At 36.5% G+C, this 23,063-nt stretch overlaps 2 protein-coding genes across 13 annotated transcripts; both read left to right on the top strand.

Annotated features, from left to right (window-relative positions):
• Positions 1-26: 26 nt before the first annotated feature.
• Positions 27-4,565, top strand: NRPB11 (DNA-directed RNA polymerase, RBP11-like protein). Of its 3 annotated transcripts, none has more exons than XM_008790994.6 (6): positions 27-166; positions 563-657; positions 764-853; positions 963-1,041; positions 1,129-1,224; positions 4,100-4,397. In XM_008790994.6, the coding sequence occupies exons 2-6, from the start codon at positions 605-607 to the stop codon at positions 4,136-4,138; spliced, it is 357 nt and encodes a 118-aa protein (XP_008789216.1). In that variant the 5' UTR covers positions 27-166; positions 563-604; the 3' UTR covers positions 4,139-4,397. The 3 variants fall into 3 exon arrangements, with proteins under 3 accessions (XP_008789216.1, XP_008789215.1, XP_088570458.1); XM_008790993.6 differs by having other exon boundaries at positions 32-173; positions 4,100-4,565; XM_088714332.2 differs by lacking the exon at positions 4,100-4,397 and adding an exon at positions 2,213-2,439 and having other exon boundaries at positions 32-173.
• A 3,443-nt stretch (positions 4,566-8,008) lies between these two features.
• LOC103706777 (uncharacterized) lies at positions 8,009-22,937 on the top strand. 10 transcript variants are annotated; one of them, XR_015974552.2, is made up of 10 exons: positions 8,039-8,271; positions 8,670-9,788; positions 15,956-17,288; positions 17,466-17,745; positions 20,469-20,576; positions 20,675-20,953; positions 21,051-21,285; positions 21,432-21,575; positions 22,311-22,499; positions 22,616-22,937. XR_015974552.2 is itself a non-coding variant. In XM_088714001.2 (9 exons), the coding sequence occupies exons 2-8, from the start codon at positions 8,714-8,716 to the stop codon at positions 22,497-22,499; spliced, it is 3,408 nt and encodes a 1,135-aa protein (XP_088570127.2). In that variant the 5' UTR covers positions 8,009-8,271; positions 8,711-8,713; the 3' UTR covers positions 22,616-22,937. The 10 variants fall into 10 exon arrangements, 7 of the variants coding, with proteins under 7 accessions (XP_088570127.2, XP_088570125.2, XP_008789218.2 ...); XR_015974551.2 differs by having other exon boundaries at positions 22,311-22,525; XM_088714001.2 differs by lacking the exon at positions 21,051-21,285 and having other exon boundaries at positions 8,009-8,271; positions 8,711-9,788.
• Positions 22,938-23,063: the final 126 nt, after the last annotated feature.

Genomic DNA, 23,063 nt, shown 5'->3' with positions numbered 1-23,063 from the left:
ATACCCTATTCGACCCCCTTCGCCCCGCCCCAAAACCCCCGATCCCCCTTTCTTCTTTCCATTCTCTAATCTCTCTCCGGCGACCGTCTTCCCTTCCTCCGACGGCCGGCGAATACGGTGGTGGAAGAGCGGGCGGAGAGGACGCCGGCGCCCCTCTCTCTACGAGGCACGAAGTACTCGCTCTCCCCCTCCCCTCTCTTTATCTCTCTCTCCCCCTCCCCTCTCGCGGGCTCCCCTCAGTCCCCTGTGCGATGTGGCTGCTGGGCTGCCTGCCGCAGTGGTCGAGGCCTGTCAAACTTTCCGGCGGTCCCTCTCCCTCTCTCTTTTCCTCTTCCTCCCTTCTCTCTTCCCCCTTTCTTGCTCCCCCATTTAATTTGTGCTACTGCTTGAGTGGTCATTTAATTAGGGATTTCTCTAGAGATGGTTGATGATTATATCATTGTCAATGCTTCAATTGAGAGTAGTGTAGTTGTGTAGATTGTAGATTTAATGATTCATGTTTATTTTTATCTTTAATTCTGTATGTTATTCGATTTTTTCTAAAAAAATTATTTGGTTTAAGTCGTGAGGCAAAGGAAGCTGTGAAAAAAGAAGAGGAGGAACCATGAATGCCCCGGATCGTTACGAACGCTTTGTTGTCCCGGAAGGCACCAAGAAGTAGTGAACCATCCCTCTTCCCCCATCATTTTATATATCTTCCCTTCATTTCTTAGTTTCTTCTTGTACATTTTGCGCAATAAGCTTTTCCCCTTAATGAAAACAGGGTATCCTATGAGAGGGACACCAAGATTGTTAATGCCGCTTCCTTCACCATCGAGAGAGAAGACCACACCATTGGCAACATCCTTAGAATGTGTGTTTCTCTTTGTAATCCTCCCCTCCTTGTTTTCTTTACCTTTTAAAAGATCGTAAATACTTTATGCTATTATTCTTTTTCAAGTTGGGGATATTATGTATCTCAGGCAGTTGCATAGGGATCCGAATGTGCTTTTCGCTGGTTACAAGCTTCCGCATCCTCTGCAATACAAGATCGTTGTCAGGGTGGGTGAATCTTCTGTATCCATGAGTCTAGGGTTTAGGGTTTTTGAGGATTTAGTGTTTTCTAATTTTTAGTTGGGCTTTCATTAGATACACACCACGAGCCAGTCATCGCCGACCCAGGCATACACGCAGGCCATTGATGATCTTGACAAGGAACTCCTTCAGCTGAAGAAAGCGTTTGAGGTATGATGTCTTCTTCAACTTTCTTTTTGAATGGTTTTACATTTACTTCTTACTCAAGATTTAGGGTGTTTTATCTATTTCATGGATATTGCTGTTCTGCTTTCCTATTAAAGATTGCTTGAGAATTTGGAACTGACGGAAGCTGCAATTTGCTGTAGGGATCCTAATTCATTTCATAGTATTGGTATAACAGTGGTGCATACCTCTCTAACTTAAAATATAGAGGGAATTCTTGTTTTTAAAAGGAAAATCGCTAAAGTTGCCATAGAGTTTTGCTGATGATTTTATTTTATTTTATTGTCCTATACTATAAGTTTGGGGCTGCTACTCATTGGGCTCTTTGGTTTATTTGTGCCTTTGAGATGAACACATCTTCTTACTCATTGGGCTGCTAGTTATTAGTGGTTTGTAGTTTGTACTCTAGTAACATGTAAACATGTCATCTAACATTCTTAATAGACATTTTGGTATGCAATTTTTCATGCTGACCGCATGATCTCTATTTGGCATTTAACACAAATTCATAAAAACTGCATGCAAATTTTTATTTGCTCTCTTTTGTTTTTAACTCCAAGAATCACCCAGAAAATTATTCTACAGGTTGATATTCCTTGCAATAAGCTACATCAATTTTCTGATTCTCCTTGTTGATGCTCAAGCCATGTGTTCTACCCTATTTTGTAGCTACATTCTTCCCTTTTATGCTACTATGCAGTGCACTTGATGCAACCCAAGATGATTGGTTGCTTGTTGATGATGAATAACAGAAGTTCAAATTCATTTCCACTTTATTTCTAGTTTAAAGATATCCAATAGGATAAAAAAGCCAATTCTAGCTCTCTCATTCTTTGTTCTTCTACATGAATCTGTTCAAATGCTTGAAGCTAATTATGGGTATGTTTGGATGCATGAATGTTCATAAAGTGTTTGAATTGAAATGTGTCATAATCACATCTAGAGAAACTCAAGTCTCAGACTTGATGGCCAGGTGAACATCCACTGCTGTGGATAGGATGATGTTGGGGAATCAGGAAGGGGCTTGTTCATTTCAATCGCATTCATGTCTGTTGAAGGGGACTTGTTCATTTCAATGGCATTCATGTTTGTTGCTGGTGAGCAAAGGATTACATTAATGTGCCCTGTCCTTTCCTGAAAATCGACCTCAACTTCCAACCCCCCTCCCCTCTGGCCAGAAGTCAAAAATGTGTTTTGTGGGAGAAGCTAGAACTTAGTTTTGCACTTTGGTGTACTTCTCTTCAAACAAGCATTTGAAAGTTGACACTCGTAATCATGACCTGTCAAGATCCGGCACCTAGCCTCCGAGGGTAACTTATTATCAACCAATGGCATGACTAATCATCACGGAAGCTTATGATTCTCAAATCAAACTTCAACTTGTGTAATTATAACATAAGTGCCGATTTGAATGAACAGAGCAAGCTAAAATTTCACCAAAATTAATTTTCTATAGCCTGAAGCCTTGAAGTCAAAAATAAAGATTAGTTCATTCCATTGTCCTATAATATACAAAACATTTCATTTTAAGAGAATTATTGTATTTGTACACTACAAAATCCTCTCCTTACTCTGCTAGTATAGTCACTTATATATGTACAAGTCAAGCCTTAACATACAGAAAAGGATCTGACTCTTTCTTCTCTAGTAATAGCTTCACTATGTACACTTTAAGCTTGCTAGTAGCGCCTATTGCCAATCAGCTTCCACTCTATAAAATATGATAATTCAATGATAAACTACATAGTCTAGCAAGCGCCCTGATATAGCGAACAATATAAAATTATGAAAATTAAGATGATAAAAGTAATACGGATCAACGTATTGAAGCTTGAAAAACTAAGAAACAATGTCTTATAAAAGTCATAAAAATAAGTGCTTCTACCAATATAGTTCATTTTGAAAACATCAAAGTACACTTAATAAGTTGCAATAAAGATGGGCACCTTGGATGGTTAAACATTCAAGCACAGCCTAAGTTTCAGCAATTATACTAATAAGAAAATTGAACCAAAGGTTATCAATCTTCGGCATCCTCTTGTGGTGCGTATAAGATTTGGGCTACTTAAAGTCTTCGGCAAATTTGGTTTTTGGGATTGTTTGCGGTTGTAGGACCTGTGTGCAGAAATAAATTAGGCTGTCAAACCACTCTCTTAAGTTTTTGGTTTATGACTAAATTTCGAGGCATCAAAGTGACAGCGTGCATTTGGCACATAAAAAGCATCCCAGGATGATTCTTTAGGCACATGAACAGGTAGCACGAGTAGTTAAAAAGTGGCCAAGTTAATCTGAGCAAGACTTGCCAATAACTGTTATTACAGTTGACCGACCCCTCACCTCTAGTAGGTTGTCCAAGGTTCTGGGTAGTGCTCCAAAAAAGGCAGAACTTGTCATCAAAAAAAGTTGAGAAACCAATAACCCGAACAGAGCTAACTGGTGGCATTGTTTTAGCCAAAATAAATTTGAGTGTACAAAAGAAAAATGATGAATCATATTACCTTGATGTTCTGCACATCAATATTTGTTGTTGTTTCCTCCTTTTGTTATACTTTTTCTTCACATATGCATTTTTTGCGACGTCTCATCAAGAATAACAAGTTTTGGTGCAATTTAGGATGGACTTATTTATGTTTCGATATTTTACAAGCAGATTTAGACTAATGTTTTGGAAATAAGTGATCATATAAATATTTACCTCGGCCCTTGTCCTATTGCTTAAATTGTTCTTCATCGGCTTATGCATCGAAGGCAGTTTTTCTGGTAGAACTTTCTAAAATTTATGCTCCATCTGCCAAGCTGTATTCTTCAGGTCAGCAATAAATCTTACCTACCTCACTTCTGGGTAACTTTTGGTTTGCAGGATGAGAAGAACAGACTTGAAGGGAAGCCCTACTACTAGCCTGGGCAGCAGCAGTCGCTGGTATTTTTGTGGTCATCGAGTGAATGAGCTGGTTGTATTGCAATTTCCTTGGACCGGAAGTTAAAAAAACTGTTTAGAGTCACTTTTGTGTGATTGTGTGTAAACCTTAAAACCCATAGCCTTTCTGACCTTCATGCATCAGGATGACAAGCTTCTGTACTGCAACTGCCTGAACTCAAAACTGGGCTACATTAATAGTTTTGGACTGGAGTTACAACTAGAAATGAGCTTCCATAAACAGATTGCATCAAATTTGGCAGGCCCGGATATGTTCTGGGCTTAGATTAGGACTGGCCTGGATCTTAGATCTGAACTCAGCCCACATCTGGACTTGGGGGCTTGTATCCAAATTGGCGGACGAGATTGTAATACGGAAGAATCCAAATGAATGGATCTGACTATAATATAGGTAGGATTTAATGTGTTGTTTGCATTATGGAGTGCTATGCAGCACTCGATGAATGGTTGTCACCAGCAGATAGATTCTATATATGAATGCTACCTTGTTTGATGGTTGTCCATGCGCTGCGGTTGCTCATTAAATGCTGCATTGTATTCTGCGCTCGCTCGATTCAATAAAAAGGTTGAATCAAACTTTAACTTGAAATTAAAAGATGATTTGATTGTCTTAAAAAATTGATAGTTTATTTTAATTTTTATTTTATTTTAAAAATTTTAACGACAAGATAGAATCTGCGTAAATACTTAGCATGGTTACTTTTGTTGCATAAAAAAAAAAAAACTAGCTTTTCCACCAAGGAGTGCCCTCGCACTCGCTGAAAAGATATCTCTTGTTCTTGTGTGGAGCCGCCCATGCCCAGAGTCGAGTGGCTAATTTAGATTTTTTTTTTATTTTTTTATAAATATTTTTCTAAAAATTTAAATTTGTATGAATATTTTTAAAAAAATTATATTTATTTCTATACTTTAATAAAACACTATTTTTGCACAAATACTTTTAATATAATGATTTTTCTAACAACATTAATAAAAACTATATTTATTTTAATTTTAGAAAAAATATAAGTTTGAAATTATATTTTTTTGCCTTCCATCGTAATTGTTTTATTTTCATAAAAAAAAATTTAACAGTGTTATACGGCATAGGTATATATACAAAAATAAAAATAAAAAAATAGTATAGTAAAATAAGTATTTTATATATATATAAATTTTACTAAAAAAATATTTATATAAAATTTGATAATTAGAAGGATATTTATATAATTTAATTTTTTGGGTAAAAAGTAAGATCGCATCCTTTGCCGAGGGTGAGGTGGCTTGAGTTGGTGGTCGTCCTGCTCTCTTTCAATCCGTATAGCTCATTTGGAGTTTGCAAAGGGAAACAGCCAAAACGCAAGATGCTCACGTGTCTTACTACCAACCAAAAAAAAAAAGTTTAAGGAAAAAGACATTCTAGTTTCCACTATGCAAAAATTTGTCTTCTAGTGTGTTACCTGATAGGTGGGTCCGTGCTCGTCTCAAACTAGGTTGTTTGTATGCACCACCTAAGCACCCAAAGTTGAAATCCAGCTGGCCAAGGATGAATGGGAGCTCTTTTTGCCAAAAAATGAATAAGAATGTTAAAATATTTACAAAAGTAGAAAAAAAAAATGAAAAAAATATTTTTATTTGTATGTTGCATCATGTTCAATACATTTCAGGAGTTTTATATATTTATATACAGACACCATTAAAAAAAATATATATAGTTTGATATTGGATCGCACTATTAATAAAAAATATTACTCGCTGATATAAGTTGTTATGTGATCTCTAAAATCACTCTAATAAGTTAATGCTAATAAAAAAATTAATATAATTTGACATAGAATCATACTAATAAAAAAATATATTATAAGAGATGCATGTTGTGTGATTTCTAAAATTATGCTAACAAAGAAGTTTAAAACCTGCCAATACAACTAAAGGCACGTTAGTTTCTACATTTGATAAACAACATTCATAGGCCACTTGATAGAGTTGGAAAACTCAAATTGTACAGGTATGGGTCCATGAAAGGAAAAAGAAAATGAAAAAAAAAAATAGAACAAATTTGGTCCATTTATTTGAGCTTATGCAAGCCCATCATACACTAAGAAAAGCTTCCATTTACATCTAAATCTCCAACTCAATATTCTACCCAAAAGAAGTAAAACAACTCAACTCAACATATAATTCTCTCTTTATACTTATTTAAGAATCTGACCCAGCCAATCCCTTCATCCTCTATTTACCAAACTTGGTACATTGCGCATGCTGATACAGGCACCACACCCCCTATTAATCCTCAACGTCTATAATTTGTAACAATTCACTGTGCCTTAGTGCACCGTAAATATCTATAGTTTGATTTTTTTTTTTTTAATTCTAAGTATCACTTATTCATTATCACCATTATTGTTTAGTTATATTAAACTGTCATGTTAGTTAAATAACGAGCAAATAACTCTGGTTGACATTTTTACCTCTTTTTTTTTTACTATTTGAGAAATGCAATATAATAATGTAACAAATTACAATAAATAGAAAATCTAAATAGTCAAATTTCTGCTGCATATTAAGCAATAATTTTTAGTGATGACTGAGTAAATTTTTTTGTCATTAATACTGACATCCACATGGCGAAAATAAGAACAATTCAGATCTCCATGCAGAAACTCCTTTCATTTAATATCAATGTCATTAATACCAATCCCATGAGACTTTCTCTCATTTTCTAAACTATTTTGAAATGCAATATGATAATGTGACAAATAATATTAAATAAAAGACTTCAATAGCCAAATTTTTTTGTACATTAAGCAAATGAACTATAGTGATTAGAGTAATAAAAACTCGCCTCCTTAATACTAGTGTTATTAATAATGGCGCCTACATGGTGACCAGAGAACTTTACACAAGTTGAGCTTCTTTGCAAAAAAACTAGTTACTAATATTAGTGTTATTAATGTCATCATCTAGAGAATTTTGCACAAGTTAAGCAACATATACATCCATATCTAGATATGAAGGGAGAATTTTGCACAAATCATTGTGCAGAAGCTTCTATCATAAATATTAGCATCATTAATACTGATATTGCAGAAACTTCTATCCTACAAGTAGGGTATGATCTTTTTCTCGTTTTTCTAACTAATTATAAAATACAATACAGTAATATAATAATTATAATAAATAGAAGGTTTTAATAGCTAAATTTATGTTGTATATTAAGAAAAAAACTTTAATAATGATCAAGCACATTAATACCGATGCCATTAATATTAGCCGCATATTAACCAATAAATTTAAATGATGATCGAGTATAGCATTCATATGGCGAACAGAGAATTCTATGAAAACTTCGATCATTATTACCAATCATGCACGACACAATACAATTTTTTTATCTTTTTTCTAATTATCATTAAAATTGCAATACAATAATAACCAAATTTTTATGACAAATTAAGCAGCAAACTTTAATGATGAACGAGCATATTAATACTTGTATCATTAAAACTGATTACTTATAATATAATATATAATAAATTATAATAAATAAAAAATTTTTAAATAAATTTAATGATGATAATCGGGCATATTAATATTAATATTATTAATATATAGTTAAATAATAAATTTTAATGATGATACATAAATACCAAATGCCGGCACAATGATGGTGTCTAAATAATGGACCACTAAAAGTAAAATATAACCACGACACAGTTGATGCATGTGATCAAAAGTCATGGAAATGCGAATCTCGATGGACTACTCGTCAATTTTTTTTTTTATACTTTAACATTCGTTAAGAAGGTAATTCAAAAGGCTAAATAGTTTCTTAACCTTAGAAAAATAAATAATATAACGGTGCAGAAGTTGCAACTATATATCCTCCTGGTATTATTATTCCCCTGCGATGCTTTGTCCGGAGACTGCAGGCTTGAATCCACGAGATGCCGTGCTGCTGTCGCCGCTCCGGCCATCTCCCTCTTGTCCTCCGCCCCTAATGGCGTCCCAATCCGCCGCTCCGGAGACTCCGCCACCTCCCATTTTTGCCGCCGGCGAAGGACGCTTCGCTTCTCTCTTCCTCCTCGGCCACGAGCCAACTCCTACCCCGATCTGTGAGTCCTCTTGGCCTTCTCTGCTCTTCTCTCTCTCCGTGCGAAATCCTTCTCTCTTGCTTCTGTTTCTGGCTTGAAATCGCTTCAGAAATCGAGGGATTTGAGCCACATCGGGGACTTTCCCGAGCTCCCGATCCCGAGTCGGAATGGCCGTCTGACTTCTGTCCTCTGGTTTCGGAACTGCCGGCTCTAGGGTTTTTGGGGTGGGCATCATGTTCTCGATGTACGGTTAGGGTTTGGCCGCCGAGGCTGCTGCGAAATCTCTGTGTTTTTTTTTTTTTTTGAAAATTTCTCATTAAAGGAGCTTGTTTTGCACTTCTTTGAGGATAAATTTGATAGAGAACGGAATTTTTTTTTTTTTTTGGTTTGTTTTTCTGTCTTTCTTCGTTGGTTTCCAGGTGTCTGGACGTCATCTTTGTAGTATTTGGTTGGACACCAGGAGATGGCGAACTCGGTCGACGTGGTGCTGGATTTTTTGAGGAGAAATCGGTTCACAAAGGCCGAGGCTGCTCTGCGAGGAGAACTCAGTAGCCGGCCGGATCTGAATGGGTCCCTACAAGAATGCCTTTCCATAGAGAAAGAAGAACCGAGAGAAGCCAGCACAGCAGCTGCCAATGCAAGGAAAGTTGGTGCTGCTACGCATTCTGGAGGCAGTTCTAAGGAGCTCATCGTTAAGGAGGTTGAGGTAAGGAGCATTGGAAATGGGTCTGGAAGCAAGAAGGGTGTTGTTCTTGATCAGGGTATCGGTTCATCAGATTTGTACCCTTGGGACTATGGCTTCATTGATGGTCATACTGATCCCTTATCAAAGGACTCAGACAAGATCGCGAACAACTTCTCTGGGCTCTTGATATCTGGTCGGCGAAAGTACTGGTCAGGTCCAATGGTGTTAGACAAGAGGGATGTTGCTGTTGGAACGGAGCCAGAGTTTTTTATGGAACAAAGGAGTTCTTGCATCGGGGGCACGGGTAAATCAAAGGTTGAAGGAGAGCCTGTCATCAGTCAGATGAGTGAATATAGAGCTAGTGATTCTTACTCCAAGGATAATTTACTGGATAACTCATGGCTGAAATGTGAGGCGACTTCGAAGGACTGTTCTGTGAAAACAATGTTTCCTTCTTCTGGTCAGGATGCCTCGACAAGCTATGGTGGTAGTCTAGGGTGTAGGGATGATGAAAAAGAGAGGAGGAAGAAAACAGAAAGTAATGATATCAGTGAAGCAGCAAACCAACAGCTAGATAATGTGAGCAGGCCTTTCCAGTCTGGGAAGTCTCAAGAAAGATCAGAGCAAAAGTTTATCAGGAGCTTTAACTTATCACTTGATGTGGGGAATCACAAGGAAGAGATGCCATGGCTTCCTCCTGTTAAGCTCAAGTCTGAGGATAAGCCAGTAACTATTAATTGGGAGGAAAAGTTTGATTATCATCGATTGGGTATGAAGCCTCCTGGTGCAGATAACACAATCTCGATGGGCTCTCTTCTTGATGTGCCTGTTGGGCAAGAGATTAACCTTTCAGGTCCAGTATTAGTTAAATTTTTGATAGTCTTTGTTTAGACATATCATTTAATCTAATTAATGCCTTTTTTTATGGTTCACATTCTTCCAGTACTTGATGAATCTATGAATGTTTGCATTTTTCTTTACCATCTTTGATTTGTTCGGCGCAAAAGGATTTTTATCATCAAATGCTGCTTACCTCTGCTGGACTCCATCATATATTTTTGTTCCATTTGTAATTCCTTATGGAAATATCTAGAAGTTGACTTGATGCATTAAGTGCACCATGGGGCATGCCTAAATGGGGTTGTACTATTGGAAATCAAACGTGAAGTGTAAACTTAGAGGTCAGATATGTTACCGTCACTCTTTCTATGACCTCTTTACCTGGGTGCTTTATCAAGAAAAGTTTTTAACTTATGGAACCACTAATGGAGAACCTTATGAATATTTTCTCCATGGAATTTCCTTGGGATCATTTGGACAAAGCACTACATAAGCTAAGCTGCTATAGGGAACTAAGAACCGTCAGTGGAGAGATTTCTGACAAATCATGCTTTGTGGAACTGTCTTTTGATTATCCAAACAATGAACCATGCAAACTAGGCTGCTGTAGGGAACATTCAGTGTTCGTATACTATTAGTATTACAAGATAAATGTATGGTTAAGTGGACTAGAAATTAGTTTCTTGGTGTTGTGGCTTTCTTAGGGAAGTTGTCAGTCAGAAAGAAGGTTCAGTATCAATGGATCGGCAATAGGATTGTGAATCCTTTCTCTTAAAAAGTTAAATTCTTTGGTCCATTAGGATTTTTTTCCCTTTCAAATATTCCAACTTAAATAAAAAAGTGGATTTAATAGGATTGTCTTTCGTTGTCACTTCAGTAGCCTTTTATATAGGGCTGGCGGAGATATGGTGATTGTAATATGATGATTGACATTTGAATGAAGAAAATTTTTGTTAGATTCTTCCCATCTTTCTTCATCTTCATCTTCTATTTCTATCTCTTTACCTCCTTTCTTCTTAGTTGAACTCATGTAATCTAGCCTTTAAGGATACATCAGTTTGGTATCAAAATAAACCTTACTTGTCTGATCAATTATATAATCTATGTCTGAAAAGTGTTATCCACCTAAGCAGCCAAAATCCAGGGGAATTTGAAGGCGAGCTGATCGAGAAAGGCCATGATGCCATTTGAGATAGAATTCTGTTCAGTGAGATTAACTAGTTCATGCCTTAAAAAAAGTTGATGCTAACCCCTTATCTCTAATCTTTATTCCCCTATCTTGGTTATTCCAGTGGAGGCTTTTGAAGGACCCTTTTATTATGATCAAATAACAACGGCTATGACATCCAGGATTTGGTCTTTAGGAATCTGCCAAAGATTGATCTCACTATTCCGCAGAAGTTATGAATCCTGTAGTAGAAGTTCCACCAACTGAAAATGGAACAGTTGAAAATGTTCTGGTAGAAGAATTGAGGATTTTGATGAATCAATTCTTGAAGCTTTGGCTGGTGATTCATGATAGTAGTTGCTGCAAGATCTAACCATTAATAGGCAGATTGTTGAGATCATGTATACTTGCTATGACAATCTGTTGCAAGATTTAATAGTTGAGGCGACAAGCAAGAGCAATCATTGGTGATAGATCAGTGGCCCAATGTATTTGCAACCATTCAGTGCATCTGTGAGCCTCAAAAAAACAATGGTATTTGTGCATCTATGATTAATTGCCCATTGTATTTCCACGCATTGGTGGTAGATTAGTACACCTTAGCATTTCTCTGTGCAATCGACAACAACTTAAAGAAGAACCTATGGCCCAATATATTTGCAATGTATACTACAAATATGCATGTTCAATTGTTAATATCAAAACCAACAAGCAATAGGTGGAGAAATCATAGCAAGAAGCACCTTATCAAGATTCTAGCGTGCAAACTTTAAATAAGACTAGATGAGTTTCTACTTCGTATCTTACCCATGGAACCACTGTGCAACATAAATCCATTTCCTAATGATTTTTACCAAGTAAACAACAATTATTTCAATCAAGAGTGGTTGTGATGATTAGTAGACTTCAAGAAGAAAGGTCAAATGTGGATAAGAAAATGGATAAGAGAACTAGTGTTACTGTATATATTTGATTGTATTTTCAGATATTTTAATTTGGTAACTTATGTTGTTAGTTTTAGAACCCTATCTTGTATGGAACTAGTGTGCAAAAATCTTACTTTAGATATATACTGGGCAAGGTAAGTCCTAAGATCATCAGAATTTAATGTTGGATATTCATAATTGTCTTTCTATAGGGGGCTTTGCGGGAAGTCATATTTTGCATTTTAGGAAAGGTTTTGGGTGTCCATATGGGGATTGGATAATTGGTTATTAAGATATAAGCGTCTTAGATTACCTGTGAAACAAGTATAGAAAAAAGGATATAACAAGGCCTATCACTAGCTACTGCAAAGCCGTATGTGATTTTTTTTTTAATGAATGGAAAGACTTTTCTTTGTGCTAGGTTAGTTACCTGCTTTTTCACTTTAAGTTCTCTGTTTCTTGCTGCTTTTTCCCCTCTGTCTCTTCTGTCTTGTTCATGTGATCTTTATCATATTTCACTGTTATCTTCTTCTTTTTCTTGTTCTACTCCATCAAACTGTAGGAAATTCATGCAATCCTTTTCTTATTTTCTGCACCGGTTCTATTTCTTCAGTCTGAGATTTTGTTAGGAGTCTTCTACTGCTGATCTCTGGTTACTTTTAATTCTAGAGAGCTTTCCTAGTAGCATCACCTTTCTATAAATTTTAAATTCAAACTATCTGAGATCTAATACTAAATTAATCAACTAATTTTTCTCTTGCTGTCCTGTTTTCTGCAACAATAAAGCAAGGTGATTTATGGATCTAGTTTCAACTACCTGAGTTTCTTCATGTCCACCAGCTTTGCTGGCCATCGCTTGATGATAAGTCATCAAATGGTGGTAGTTCAGCAAGCATGAAGACTTGACATGTTAGCACATCAAAACTCCAGAGACCTCAGAGTGCGATAGAGAAGCATGCTGGACATGTAAAATGAGAAAACCTACAGAAATGCAAAAAGAGGGTTTGGAGGAAAAATGGAAGTGAAAGAAAGGTGAATCATGGTTTACCTAGAAAAAGACTGTACCGTACCTCTGCTAAAAGACAGGTCCACTGTCATGCAAATTGATGCAAAAGCCTGTAGGCATTTAAGTTCAAGAGAAAGAAAAGAATGGTATAGAGTAGAAGAAAGTTGAAGGGAGATATCATGTTGAATCCACCACTATATTTAAATATAAAAACGTACCAATTCTTCATTTTTCATTATATTCTTTCACGACTACATGGTTTTACATAGATATCATAGAACTTTTCATATCTCTTACATCAACTCATAACAGTTTTCTAAGAGAGAACAAAATTTACTTGTATAAACTCTAAAAGGCACATTCTTGAACCATAATTAATAAAGCCTAGAAATTTTAAAAGTCACATTTCACATTTATGAACAGATAATTAAAATTTAACTACCAACCATACTAAATAAATGCTATTCGACTAGAGTTTAACTTCTCAACTTAAATTGTGATATGGACTAGGTATACAGGCAAATCCAAAATGGCTGATCCAAAATAATCAGTCCATTGCACTTGAGTCAGAGATTTCGCCATGTAGAGCTTGTCCTTGAGTTCTTTGATCGTAAATTTGGATAGGAGTACCTTTCTTCCAAGCTTGCTAACATAGTCTTGTGACTTCATGTGAAAATAATTTGTATTTTATTGGAAGCTGATGATGCAATTCAATAACATATGGCCATGGTGGTTCCGTAGAGAAATATGGGTCCTCCAAGATATCAGCAAATGATTTGATATATATATATATATAGACCCAAATAAAAGTAGTTCTCCATACATATCTTTCCTGATCTTAAGGCATGAAACCAAATTTTGGAAAACTTCGTATTCCATCAGCCCATGAGGATCTGAAACTTCAGTTTTTACTCCTCTTAGATCAAATTCAAATGATGAAGAGTTGATTGGGTTGCTAAATCCTTTGTTACAATTTGGTGTTTCAGTTACATGGATGGAATAAAATGAGGAGGGGGTAATGGAGAGGAAGAAAGGGGAAAATAAAATCAAGAGTTAGGATGCAACCAATCTAAGTATCTGGAAAAACAGAGAGCGGGCAAACACTAATAAGAAGGGAGATATGGAGAAGAATTGAGGAATGAGCTTGCAGAGTTTATCAGTTATGCATTGACAACCCTTGATATCACCTTATTCAACTATTTAACCTGTTAGAACATATAGATCATACAATCGCTAGTTGGGTCCTTGTTGAGCTTTGCTTGAATTAATACACCATACATGAACTTAAGTATGTAGTCGTGCGGTAATCACATGGCATCGTAAGTGGGAATCTGGATGCTTCCAATATATCAACTTTTGCTGATTTCCTAATAGAATGACTTCCAAGTCAATGAAAAAACAATAAAAAAAGAAAGAGAGCATGAACATAACATAGCACGATGTTTTGCGGCCTTTGGGATGGTCATTGGGCATTGAACTACTGTTATTTGGTGATCAGCCAGGCGAAGCTGGGAGATAGGAGAATATCTTGCCTAATATCTAATTGTTATCTTGTAAAAACATTGTTTTCCATGCCCTCATTACGAAACCTTTTTTAGCTTGCCTTTGTCTGGCAGATATACCAAAAGCTAAAGTTCCTCCATGCCTGTTTATTTGGTGGAAATCCGTTTGTTATTTATATCCATGAAGGATGTTTCTGAGGTCCTGACCTGTTGCTAAGTGTTGGATTTACTCAGCAGGAAATCACAAGAAGGTAGTACTTGATGTATAACCTTGTGTTGAAAGTGAGGACCACCTAATAATTCTTGATGATTTTGCCCCTTTGATTCTAGTGGTGGCAGCCTAACTGATCTGAAGTCGACTTTTATTTGGCTCATAATTGCTCTCTCCTCTTCATGTTTGGTGGAAGGTATTTTAAGTATTGTACTCACTTTTGGAATCTCACAAAGATTAGCAGGAGATGGCAAGAAGGATTAATTTTCTTTCATTTTGGACTTCTAATAGCAACAATGCTTGTCCAAATTGATATTATTTCTCCTGTCATCTATAGTGGTGAAGGAGAGAAGGGATTAGAAATTGGTTACAGGTAGGCAGATAGCTATTGAAGGGGTACCTCTCAGCTTGGAGAGTGTGTTGGAGAGCCAGACGAACCAAGGCAGACTCTCATGATTTTTTTAACTGAAGGCATAAACAGAATAAAAGATAATGGTTGATCTAGCCAGTGGGATTTGCTTCCATTTTGGATTTTGTGACACATGAGAAATGATATGTCCTCGAGATTTGGGTCCTCAAAGGGCAGCTTTTTTGGAGTTGGCTTGACTACTTTTGAATCTTTCACATAACTGCTTATCTAATTGCAATTTTGAAATTCTTTATGCATAACTATTAGGTCTTCATGTGAGTTCTAAGTTGTTTATGATAAAATTTAGAGCATGATGGTCCATCTGAAAGAAAAATATAGTGTAGCTTAGTCCTCACAAAAAGAAGTAAATTATAGTCAATAAGACTTCAAGATTCCGATAGACCTCTTGGTGGGCATATGAGGCATAAGAAGCCATGATGCATTCTTGTCACATAGACAACAATAATCAACTTTTCCCATCATAATGGGGTTAGTTATGGAGCATAACACATTAGTCAGGAAGGTTTCGACAAGAAAATATTGAGCAGATACTACAACCATCATGTTAAATTACTGGTTGAAATATTACAGATGAAGGAACCAACTTTTGGTCGCTCCTTTAATTGACTTCAGACTTGTAGAAGGTGATGATGGCCTCTTCCTTATCTTTGAGAATTTCGGTAGTGGCGGTGACAATTTCATGCATGGTTAGGTGTCCAATGATATTATGGATGCATAGCTTGTATCTCTGCTTCTCCATCAAAAAGGTTTATGTAAAACTTGTTTGTAGTATTTTCTTTTTTTCTTTGTTTTTTTCCATAGGATAAGCTTTCATACAAATGCAAGTGACTTGGGAGATATCATTGTTGTACATCTTTATGATTCCATTGCATACACGCCCATAGATACATATATACGTACATTTGCCTTATGTTTACTGAGTAGCATGTGACAACAGGTGAGAAGCAACCTGTCGGTACTAGTTGGCTTTCTGTAAGCCAAGGAATTACTGAAGATACTTCTGATTTAGTATCTGGTTTTGCTACTGTCGGTGATGAATCAGTTGACTATCCAAATGAATATTGGGATTCTGACGAATATGATGATGATGATGATGTTGGCTACACAAGACAACCAATAGAAGATGAAACTTGGTTTCTAGCTCATGAAATTGACTTTCCATGTGACAACGAAAAGGGAACAGGACATGGTAGTGCTCCTGATCGGCTGGATGACCAGTCTTTTGCCGAAGAAGACTCATACTTCTCAGGGGAGCAGTATCTCCATACAAAAAGTGTGGAACAAGTTGCTGCTTTGGAGGGTCCCATCACATATGTGCCATCTGAAATGTATGGTAGAACAGCTGAAAATGATTTAATAGCTCAGTATGATGGGCAATTGATGGATGTTGAAGAGCTTAATTTAATGCGTGCAGAACCAGTTTGGCAGGGCTTTGTTACCCAGAGTGATGAACTGATTATGTTAGAAAATGGGAAAGTTCTGAATGAGTATGAGCAGCCTAAGCCTAATGATCTCTGCATAGATGATGATCAACTTGGTTCTGTCAGATCCATTGGTGTGGGCATTAATAGTGATGTTGCTGATATCGGCAGTGAAGTCCGCGAAAGTTTGGTTGGAGGAAGTAGCGAAGGGGACATAGAATACTTTCATGACCATGATGTTGGTACAGGTGGTATCAGACAGTCTCAGCCTAGAACATATAAGAGTTATTTATTTCAAAAAAAGATGGACAAAACAAAGAAAACTAAACAAAAGTCAGATAAATACGTCATGGCTCTTGAAAAGGGCTTTTGCCCCATGGGTATGAATTATAGAGATGGTGGATTTTCCTTTCGACCTCCTTCAGGAACTGGAGATATGTCGTGCCCTGATTCTGCTCATACTCTATGGTCAAGCAAGGGCAATCCTGTTGGTGGTGGTGATGATGAACTTCCCATCAGCACAAGTACTGATGATATGCTTGCCACATGGAGACAGAAAAGCAGCGATTCTTCTCCAACAAAGAGCTCCAAGAATGAAAATATTGCTGATGCTATAAGATCAAGAGACTCAATTGTGTCATCAATATCGAGCTATGCTAATGCTGAAAGGGAGGATATTAAGAAAGGTCATTTTGAGAAAGCAACTGATGCAATAGAAGAAGAACCTGAGACTGGGACAACACTGGAGGATGAAGAAGCAGCTGCAGTACAGGAGCAAGTAAGACAAATCAAATCTCAGGAAGAGGAATTTGAAACCTTTGACCTCAAGATTGTGCATAGAAAAAACAGGCATGTTAGCTTCATCTCCTGATTTCGCTTTTGTCTAATTTTTTTCTCAATACTTTTCTGAATCTGTGTGATGATTGTGTGTTCTAACTACTTTTCTCTAACTTGTTTAACTAAATGCTTGGATCATTTTTTTTTTCATTTGGTTTCTGATCATTATTCCTGTTTACAACTTATCAGAACCGGCTTTGAGGAGGATAAAAGTTTCCATGTTGTACTGAATTCAGTGATTGCGGGGCGTTATCATGTTACTGAATACCTAGGATCTGCTGCATTCAGCAAAGCTATTCAAGCGCATGACTTGCACACTGGCATGGATGTATGTATGAAAATTATAAAGAACAACAAAGATTTTTTTGATCAAAGCCTTGATGAAATTAAGCTTCTAAAATTTGTCAACAAGAATGATCCCGCTGACAAGTACCATATTTTGCGCCTTTATGATTACTTCTATTATCGGGTGAGTAAATCTTCTTTTGATCAGTATTCTTAGTCACTATTTCTTGTGATTGTTTCTGAAATTTAGATCAGCCAGTCTTTGATGTTATTTTCGTGACCATCCATATCATTCATTAGTTGGTTTTCAATGCATTTTTCATCTCAAGGTGGTAAGTCTACTTTTGGATTTTAACATTTGCCCTCTTGTTCTTTTCACTTTCTTCATGGCAGCCTTCAGACATGCTATATGAGTAAAACATTCCATTAACCAGTTACCGTAGTCTAATTGAAGGGTGGCTAGTATGTGCATACCGGCCATAATATGGTATGTTGGGAGCTGGGATGCACTGGTGTTGGACGTATCAAGCCTGTTTAATGTTGTACTGCCCGCGTTGAGGCTTATTGACCCTGTACTACTCAGTGTCCTTTTTTCTTGAAAAAAAAAACTTTTTTCTTGCTCGTATACATCAAGGCGTGTCAAGTCATACTGCGCCCATGTCAAGGATTATATTAGACCAGCTGACCATCAATATGGTACCTATCCTCGAGAATTGAAACTATAGTGTTAATATATTGATATATAGCTAACATCTTTTTATAATATGTCCATTATTTGTTCATTAAATTGCACAAAGGTGTCCCCTTTTCAAATTTTTGGAGGTTCAAGTGTTGGACCAAGTGTCCAGGTAACACCTATCTCAAAGCCCATGAGGGTCTTCCACTTTGCAACTATGTGATAGAGATAATAGTTATCCAGAAAATTCAAGGGAGACTTTTATTGGGGCCTCACATTCCAACGGACCCATGAAAGAAGAAACATAGCCATAGCACATTATAGAGAGATTCATTGGTTAGAGAAATTTGTTTGTGGGAGATCTATCAAAGCTTATTATCTTCTATGTTTGTTGTTGGATTTCAATGATTTCATCTCTCTCCTTTTCTTATCTGGCCGCACATGTAGCAGAGTAGTAAAGTGGGTTTTCATGAGATGTTTGAGTTTGGAATAGTGCATCTGATGTTTGCCCTTTTATTCTCTATGATAATATAACTTTGCTGCAATGTACTTGCAGATTCACTTAGCTGGGGATTTGTCTTCTTTTTGTGTTAACATGAACTCTAGAGCACTTCTATATTGTGCATTTAATATAAGTTTTGTTTCAAGGTACGCCGTCTTAGTACCAGGACCCGTACTAGTGCCACACTATCACTGTATCGGTACGGTACGGTAACGGGCCAATTCGGCATACCGACACTCGGTATGCCTCCTTCACCGTATACCAGTACCGAACTAGTATGGTACAACGAACATTGTTTTATTTCCCTCTGTCAAGGCCGTCCTTGGAGGTTTTTACTTCCAAAATCACAACTTTTGTACATTTTTGGTGATAAAGATGGTTTGTACATTTTAGAATTTTTTTGGTTGTTAACTACAGGTAAAACAAGTAATAAAAGCGAATGGTAGGGAAAACTCTTAAAGTGGAGTATGCTTCTCTACTTGAAGCTTTCTGACCTGATATATTCCTATATGATAAACCTAAAGGTCTGCTTGTTCAATTCCGATGGAATCATGCCAAATCAGAATGTTGAAATGTGAGATCATGAGATTTTTTGGGATTACCATAATTGCAATAATTTTAAAATTAGACTGAGTTTCTGGATGTTCCAGGACTGATGGCCATGGGTCGGGTCAGTTAAGCCAAAAAACAGGTGCACTATATGTTTGAAAAAAAATGATTTTTTACTTTTAATATTCCGTAACCATTTATGAAAGGATTATTTTTTTCCAACATCGACTTGTATTTGTAATCCACTAGTTTAAGAGTGTTTGTTAGTATTTGGTTAGGCTTATAATAGAAGTATAAACATCTATTATTATTTTAATAGATGGGCCGAGTATGCTATTCATTAAAAGATAAATTTATTCATTTATTTTTTATAAAATTGACTTGTATCAAAATTCCTCGTCGTTAGGAGTGTTTAAATGTATTTTGGATAAGGCACAATAACTAGACTTCTCATTTCTTTGTAGATGTCTATGTTGTCCTACTGTCATTAGGATTGTGTCTCCTGTTACATTGAGCATCTTTGTTGTGAGGTCCAGTCATACCTAATAATTTTGAAATATTTTGGTGAGTTCAAATAAATTTTGTTTTCTTTCTTGGATCCCAGGTTCCCTTTTCATCTTCTCTTCGACTCTTCCTCTTCACGTTTCGTCTTCGTAAATTCTGAAGATGCCTTCTCTTGTTAAACCATTTTTACTTTTCTAGTTTAACTGGAACGTTCCCTCCATCTGTTATGTCTCTAATTTGATGAAAGGCCCAGTGGTGCACAAGATATTTGTTTGCAGTGTTCTTCATTTTGTAAATTTTGATTTCTGTATAGTGACTTGTTGAAATAACCATTTTTTTGCTTTCCTCTATGATTTCATATCCTCTACATGACTATTGTATCACTGACATTGTGATATCGCTCTTATTTATGAAATGCTCCACTGTTTTCAGTCTTGGAATATATTATGTCTTCTAACTCTGTGAAAAGCTTTTCTTCTCAAGTAAGTTCATAGAAGAACTATTTCTAATAAATTGTTTGTCATGAAGTAAACCCAATTTGTTATTTTCAACTTCTCTCTTATCTCCATTGTATGGTTTCAATTGTTCCTTTGGTTTTCAAATGTTCAAATATGTGTTTGTTTTAATCTGTGTTGTTTTTTTTTTTTTTTGGATTGATTTTTTCTGAACTTTTCAGGAGCACTTGTTGATAGTTTGCGAACTTCTCAAGGCCAATTTATATGAGTTCCACAAGTTCAATAGAGAAGCTGGAGGGGAGGTTTATTTCACAATGCCAAGGCTGCAGGTTGTCTATGACAAGCTTTCTTGTCAGAGATTAAAACCCTTAATTTACAACATTTCCCCCCAGTTCTACTAATACTCCTTCAACATCTGTATCTGCAGTCAATTACTATTCAATGTTTGGAGGCACTTCAATTTCTACATGGCCTTGGTCTTATTCATTGCGATTTGAAGCCTGAGAATATTTTGATAAAAAGCTACAGTAGGTGTGAAGTGAAGGTCATTGACCTTGGTAGTAGTTGCTTCGAAACCGATCACCTATGTTCTTATGTACAGTCACGATCTTATCGTGCACCTGAAGTTATCTTAGGCCTTCCATATGATGAAAAGATTGACATATGGTCACTTGGATGCATCTTGGCTGAACTTTGCACTGGAAATGTAAGTTTTAGTAGTCCTATGTGTCTTGTGATGATTAGCTCTTTGTCGTATATGACCTTTTAGATTAATAAAATAAATTTTGGGGATTAAATTTCAGAATGTCCTACATCAAGTATTCACTTTTTCTCAAGTAATTTTGGGGATTAAATTTACTTGTTAAAGAATGGTGGAAATTGAATGTGCTGGAACAACATTTCGAGTTATCCACAATGTCAGACCCTACGCTTGAAAAAAAGGATGTTACTTTTAAATCTTTCTCATTTTTCATGAGTGTTTCTTTAACTGCTATAACAGATATCATTGATTTTTTTTTCAGAAAAAGGATAAGAAAGGTGATATTTGGTGGGATATTTGCAATTGAATGATATCTAGATTTAATACTTTCAAGCAAATTCTTACCTTTTAACTCTCTGTAATCTCCATGCATGTCATTGGCGACTTCTGAGAAAGAACAAATTGATTGTTTAATTTTGCACAGGTTCTCTTTACAAATGATTCTCCTGCAACTTTACTCGCTCGTGTTATTGGTATCATAGGCTCCATTGATCAAGGTATGCTTGCTAAGGGACGGGATACATACAAATATTTCACAAAAAACTACATGTTGTATGAAAGAAATCAGGTATGGTTACTTTTCTTTTTCTTCAAGTTTCTAATAATTAATACACAATTTCTAATTTTTCTTAAAATTTTCTCTGAATAGGGCTGTTGTAAAATTGTTACTATGATTCTTTAGCATGCAAACATCTACATTTATGTGTCAGAATAGCTTATCTTCTTGGCCAATGATATTATATAGCATTGCTCCATTCATCCAGAAAGAGCCCCTAAAAGGAGATTCAACTCGCAAAAATATTTGCCCCTATTTGAAGGGGCTTCCCTTCTTGCTATCGCATGGTTTTCCCTTTGGATACTTTCTTGGTGATCCTTGGCACAGGGTATTATGAAATATGGCTTTACAAAAGTAGTGAAACCAGGATTTTTCCACATATAACCAGTTGATGCATTTCAACTTCATGGATCATTTTTCAGGGGCCATGAGCCCACCTGTTTCATTAATACTATTGACTGCTATTTGTAATGCTTTGGCATCTATAGAGCATGCCTCAACAGGTTTATGTGGAAGTTTTATGCTACTAATTACTATTGCAATCTAACCAAAATTATCTTGCACCATTAGCACTTCATAGTTCTGAAACAATGTGAATGATTGTTACCAGAATGTTTGTTGTTTTAGATGCACTCAATCTGTCTTGCAAAGATTTTTTTAAATCCATAGGAGCAGTTACCTTAGCAGTTTTGCATTAGGATAATGTTATGTTTATATTTCACAGGCATTCTGCTTTAACTCTTTCAGGAAACCAATAGGCTGGAGTACTTGATTCCAAAGAAGTCATCATTACGGCACCGGCTGCCCATGGGTGACCAAGGCTTTATCGATTTTATTGCTTATCTTCTTGAGATAAATCCCAAGAAGCGGCCGACAGCATCGGAAGCACTGAAACATCCTTGGCTATCTTATCCATACGAGCCTATATCATCATGAGTTAAATCCCTGGATGTCTAACCTATGTGAGATACCTTGCAAGCAGTACTCTTGCAGGAAATGCTCTTACTTGCATCTCTAATTCATGCCTGCATCTTGGTATGTCGTGACTGCAGGCCTGTAGATTTCTACCATGGCTAAAACAATTCACCATTATCTGATGGTTGGAGCATCTTTGCTGCTTGAAAGTCCCGCGGTGCAGCATGCTGTTGTATGTCAACTTCATTTGTTTGTTCTAAGGCATAGTGCATGTAGAAATGCGGTGATTAATTCCTTGATGAAGAGGGGAAGTTTCCTGTTGTATATGATGTGATTATTCTCGAGGCTTCATGCTATCTTTCTGGTTATTTGCTGGAAGCAGTGCTTCAGTTACCGTGGAATGGATTCTGAGCCCCGTTCTGTTCAGAAATTTTTTAGATATTTATTACACTTTTTGTTTGGGACTTTGTGGTGAAGCTGGTTTTCCATATTAATCAGCGTCATTTAATATGAGTCCTTTTAATCGAATTCATGCTCTAGGTAGAGCCACTGTAAGATGCTGACACCATGAGCATCTCTTGCCTC

Source organism: Phoenix dactylifera, chromosome 18, assembly GCF_051530095.1.
Source record: "Phoenix dactylifera cultivar Ajwa chromosome 18, Ajwa_hap1_PhDact_Kaust_v1.1, whole genome shotgun sequence".
In the NCBI taxonomy this organism is placed as follows: Eukaryota; Viridiplantae; Streptophyta; class Magnoliopsida; order Arecales; family Arecaceae; genus Phoenix; species Phoenix dactylifera.
This window is presented reverse-complemented; position numbering and strand designations above follow the sequence as displayed.

Coding starts and splice junctions, on each gene's coding strand:
- NRPB11 (XM_008790993.6), top strand. CDS start 605: ATGAATGCCCCGGATCGTTACGAACGCTTTGTTGTCCCGGAAGGCACC. Junction 658..763: donor GTCCCGGAAGGCACCAAGAA/GTAGTGAACCAT, acceptor TAATGAAAACAG/GGTATCCTATGAGAGGGACA. Junction 1,225..4,099: donor AGCTGAAGAAAGCGTTTGAG/GTATGATGTCTT, acceptor TTTGGTTTGCAG/GATGAGAAGAACAGACTTGA.
- LOC103706777 (XM_088714001.2), top strand. CDS start 8,714: ATGGCGAACTCGGTCGACGTGGTGCTGGATTTTTTGAGGAGAAATCGG. Junction 9,789..15,955: donor GCAAGAGATTAACCTTTCAG/GTCCAGTATTAG, acceptor ATGTGACAACAG/GTGAGAAGCAACCTGTCGGT. Junction 20,577..20,674: donor TCACAATGCCAAGGCTGCAG/GTTGTCTATGAC, acceptor CTGTATCTGCAG/TCAATTACTATTCAATGTTT.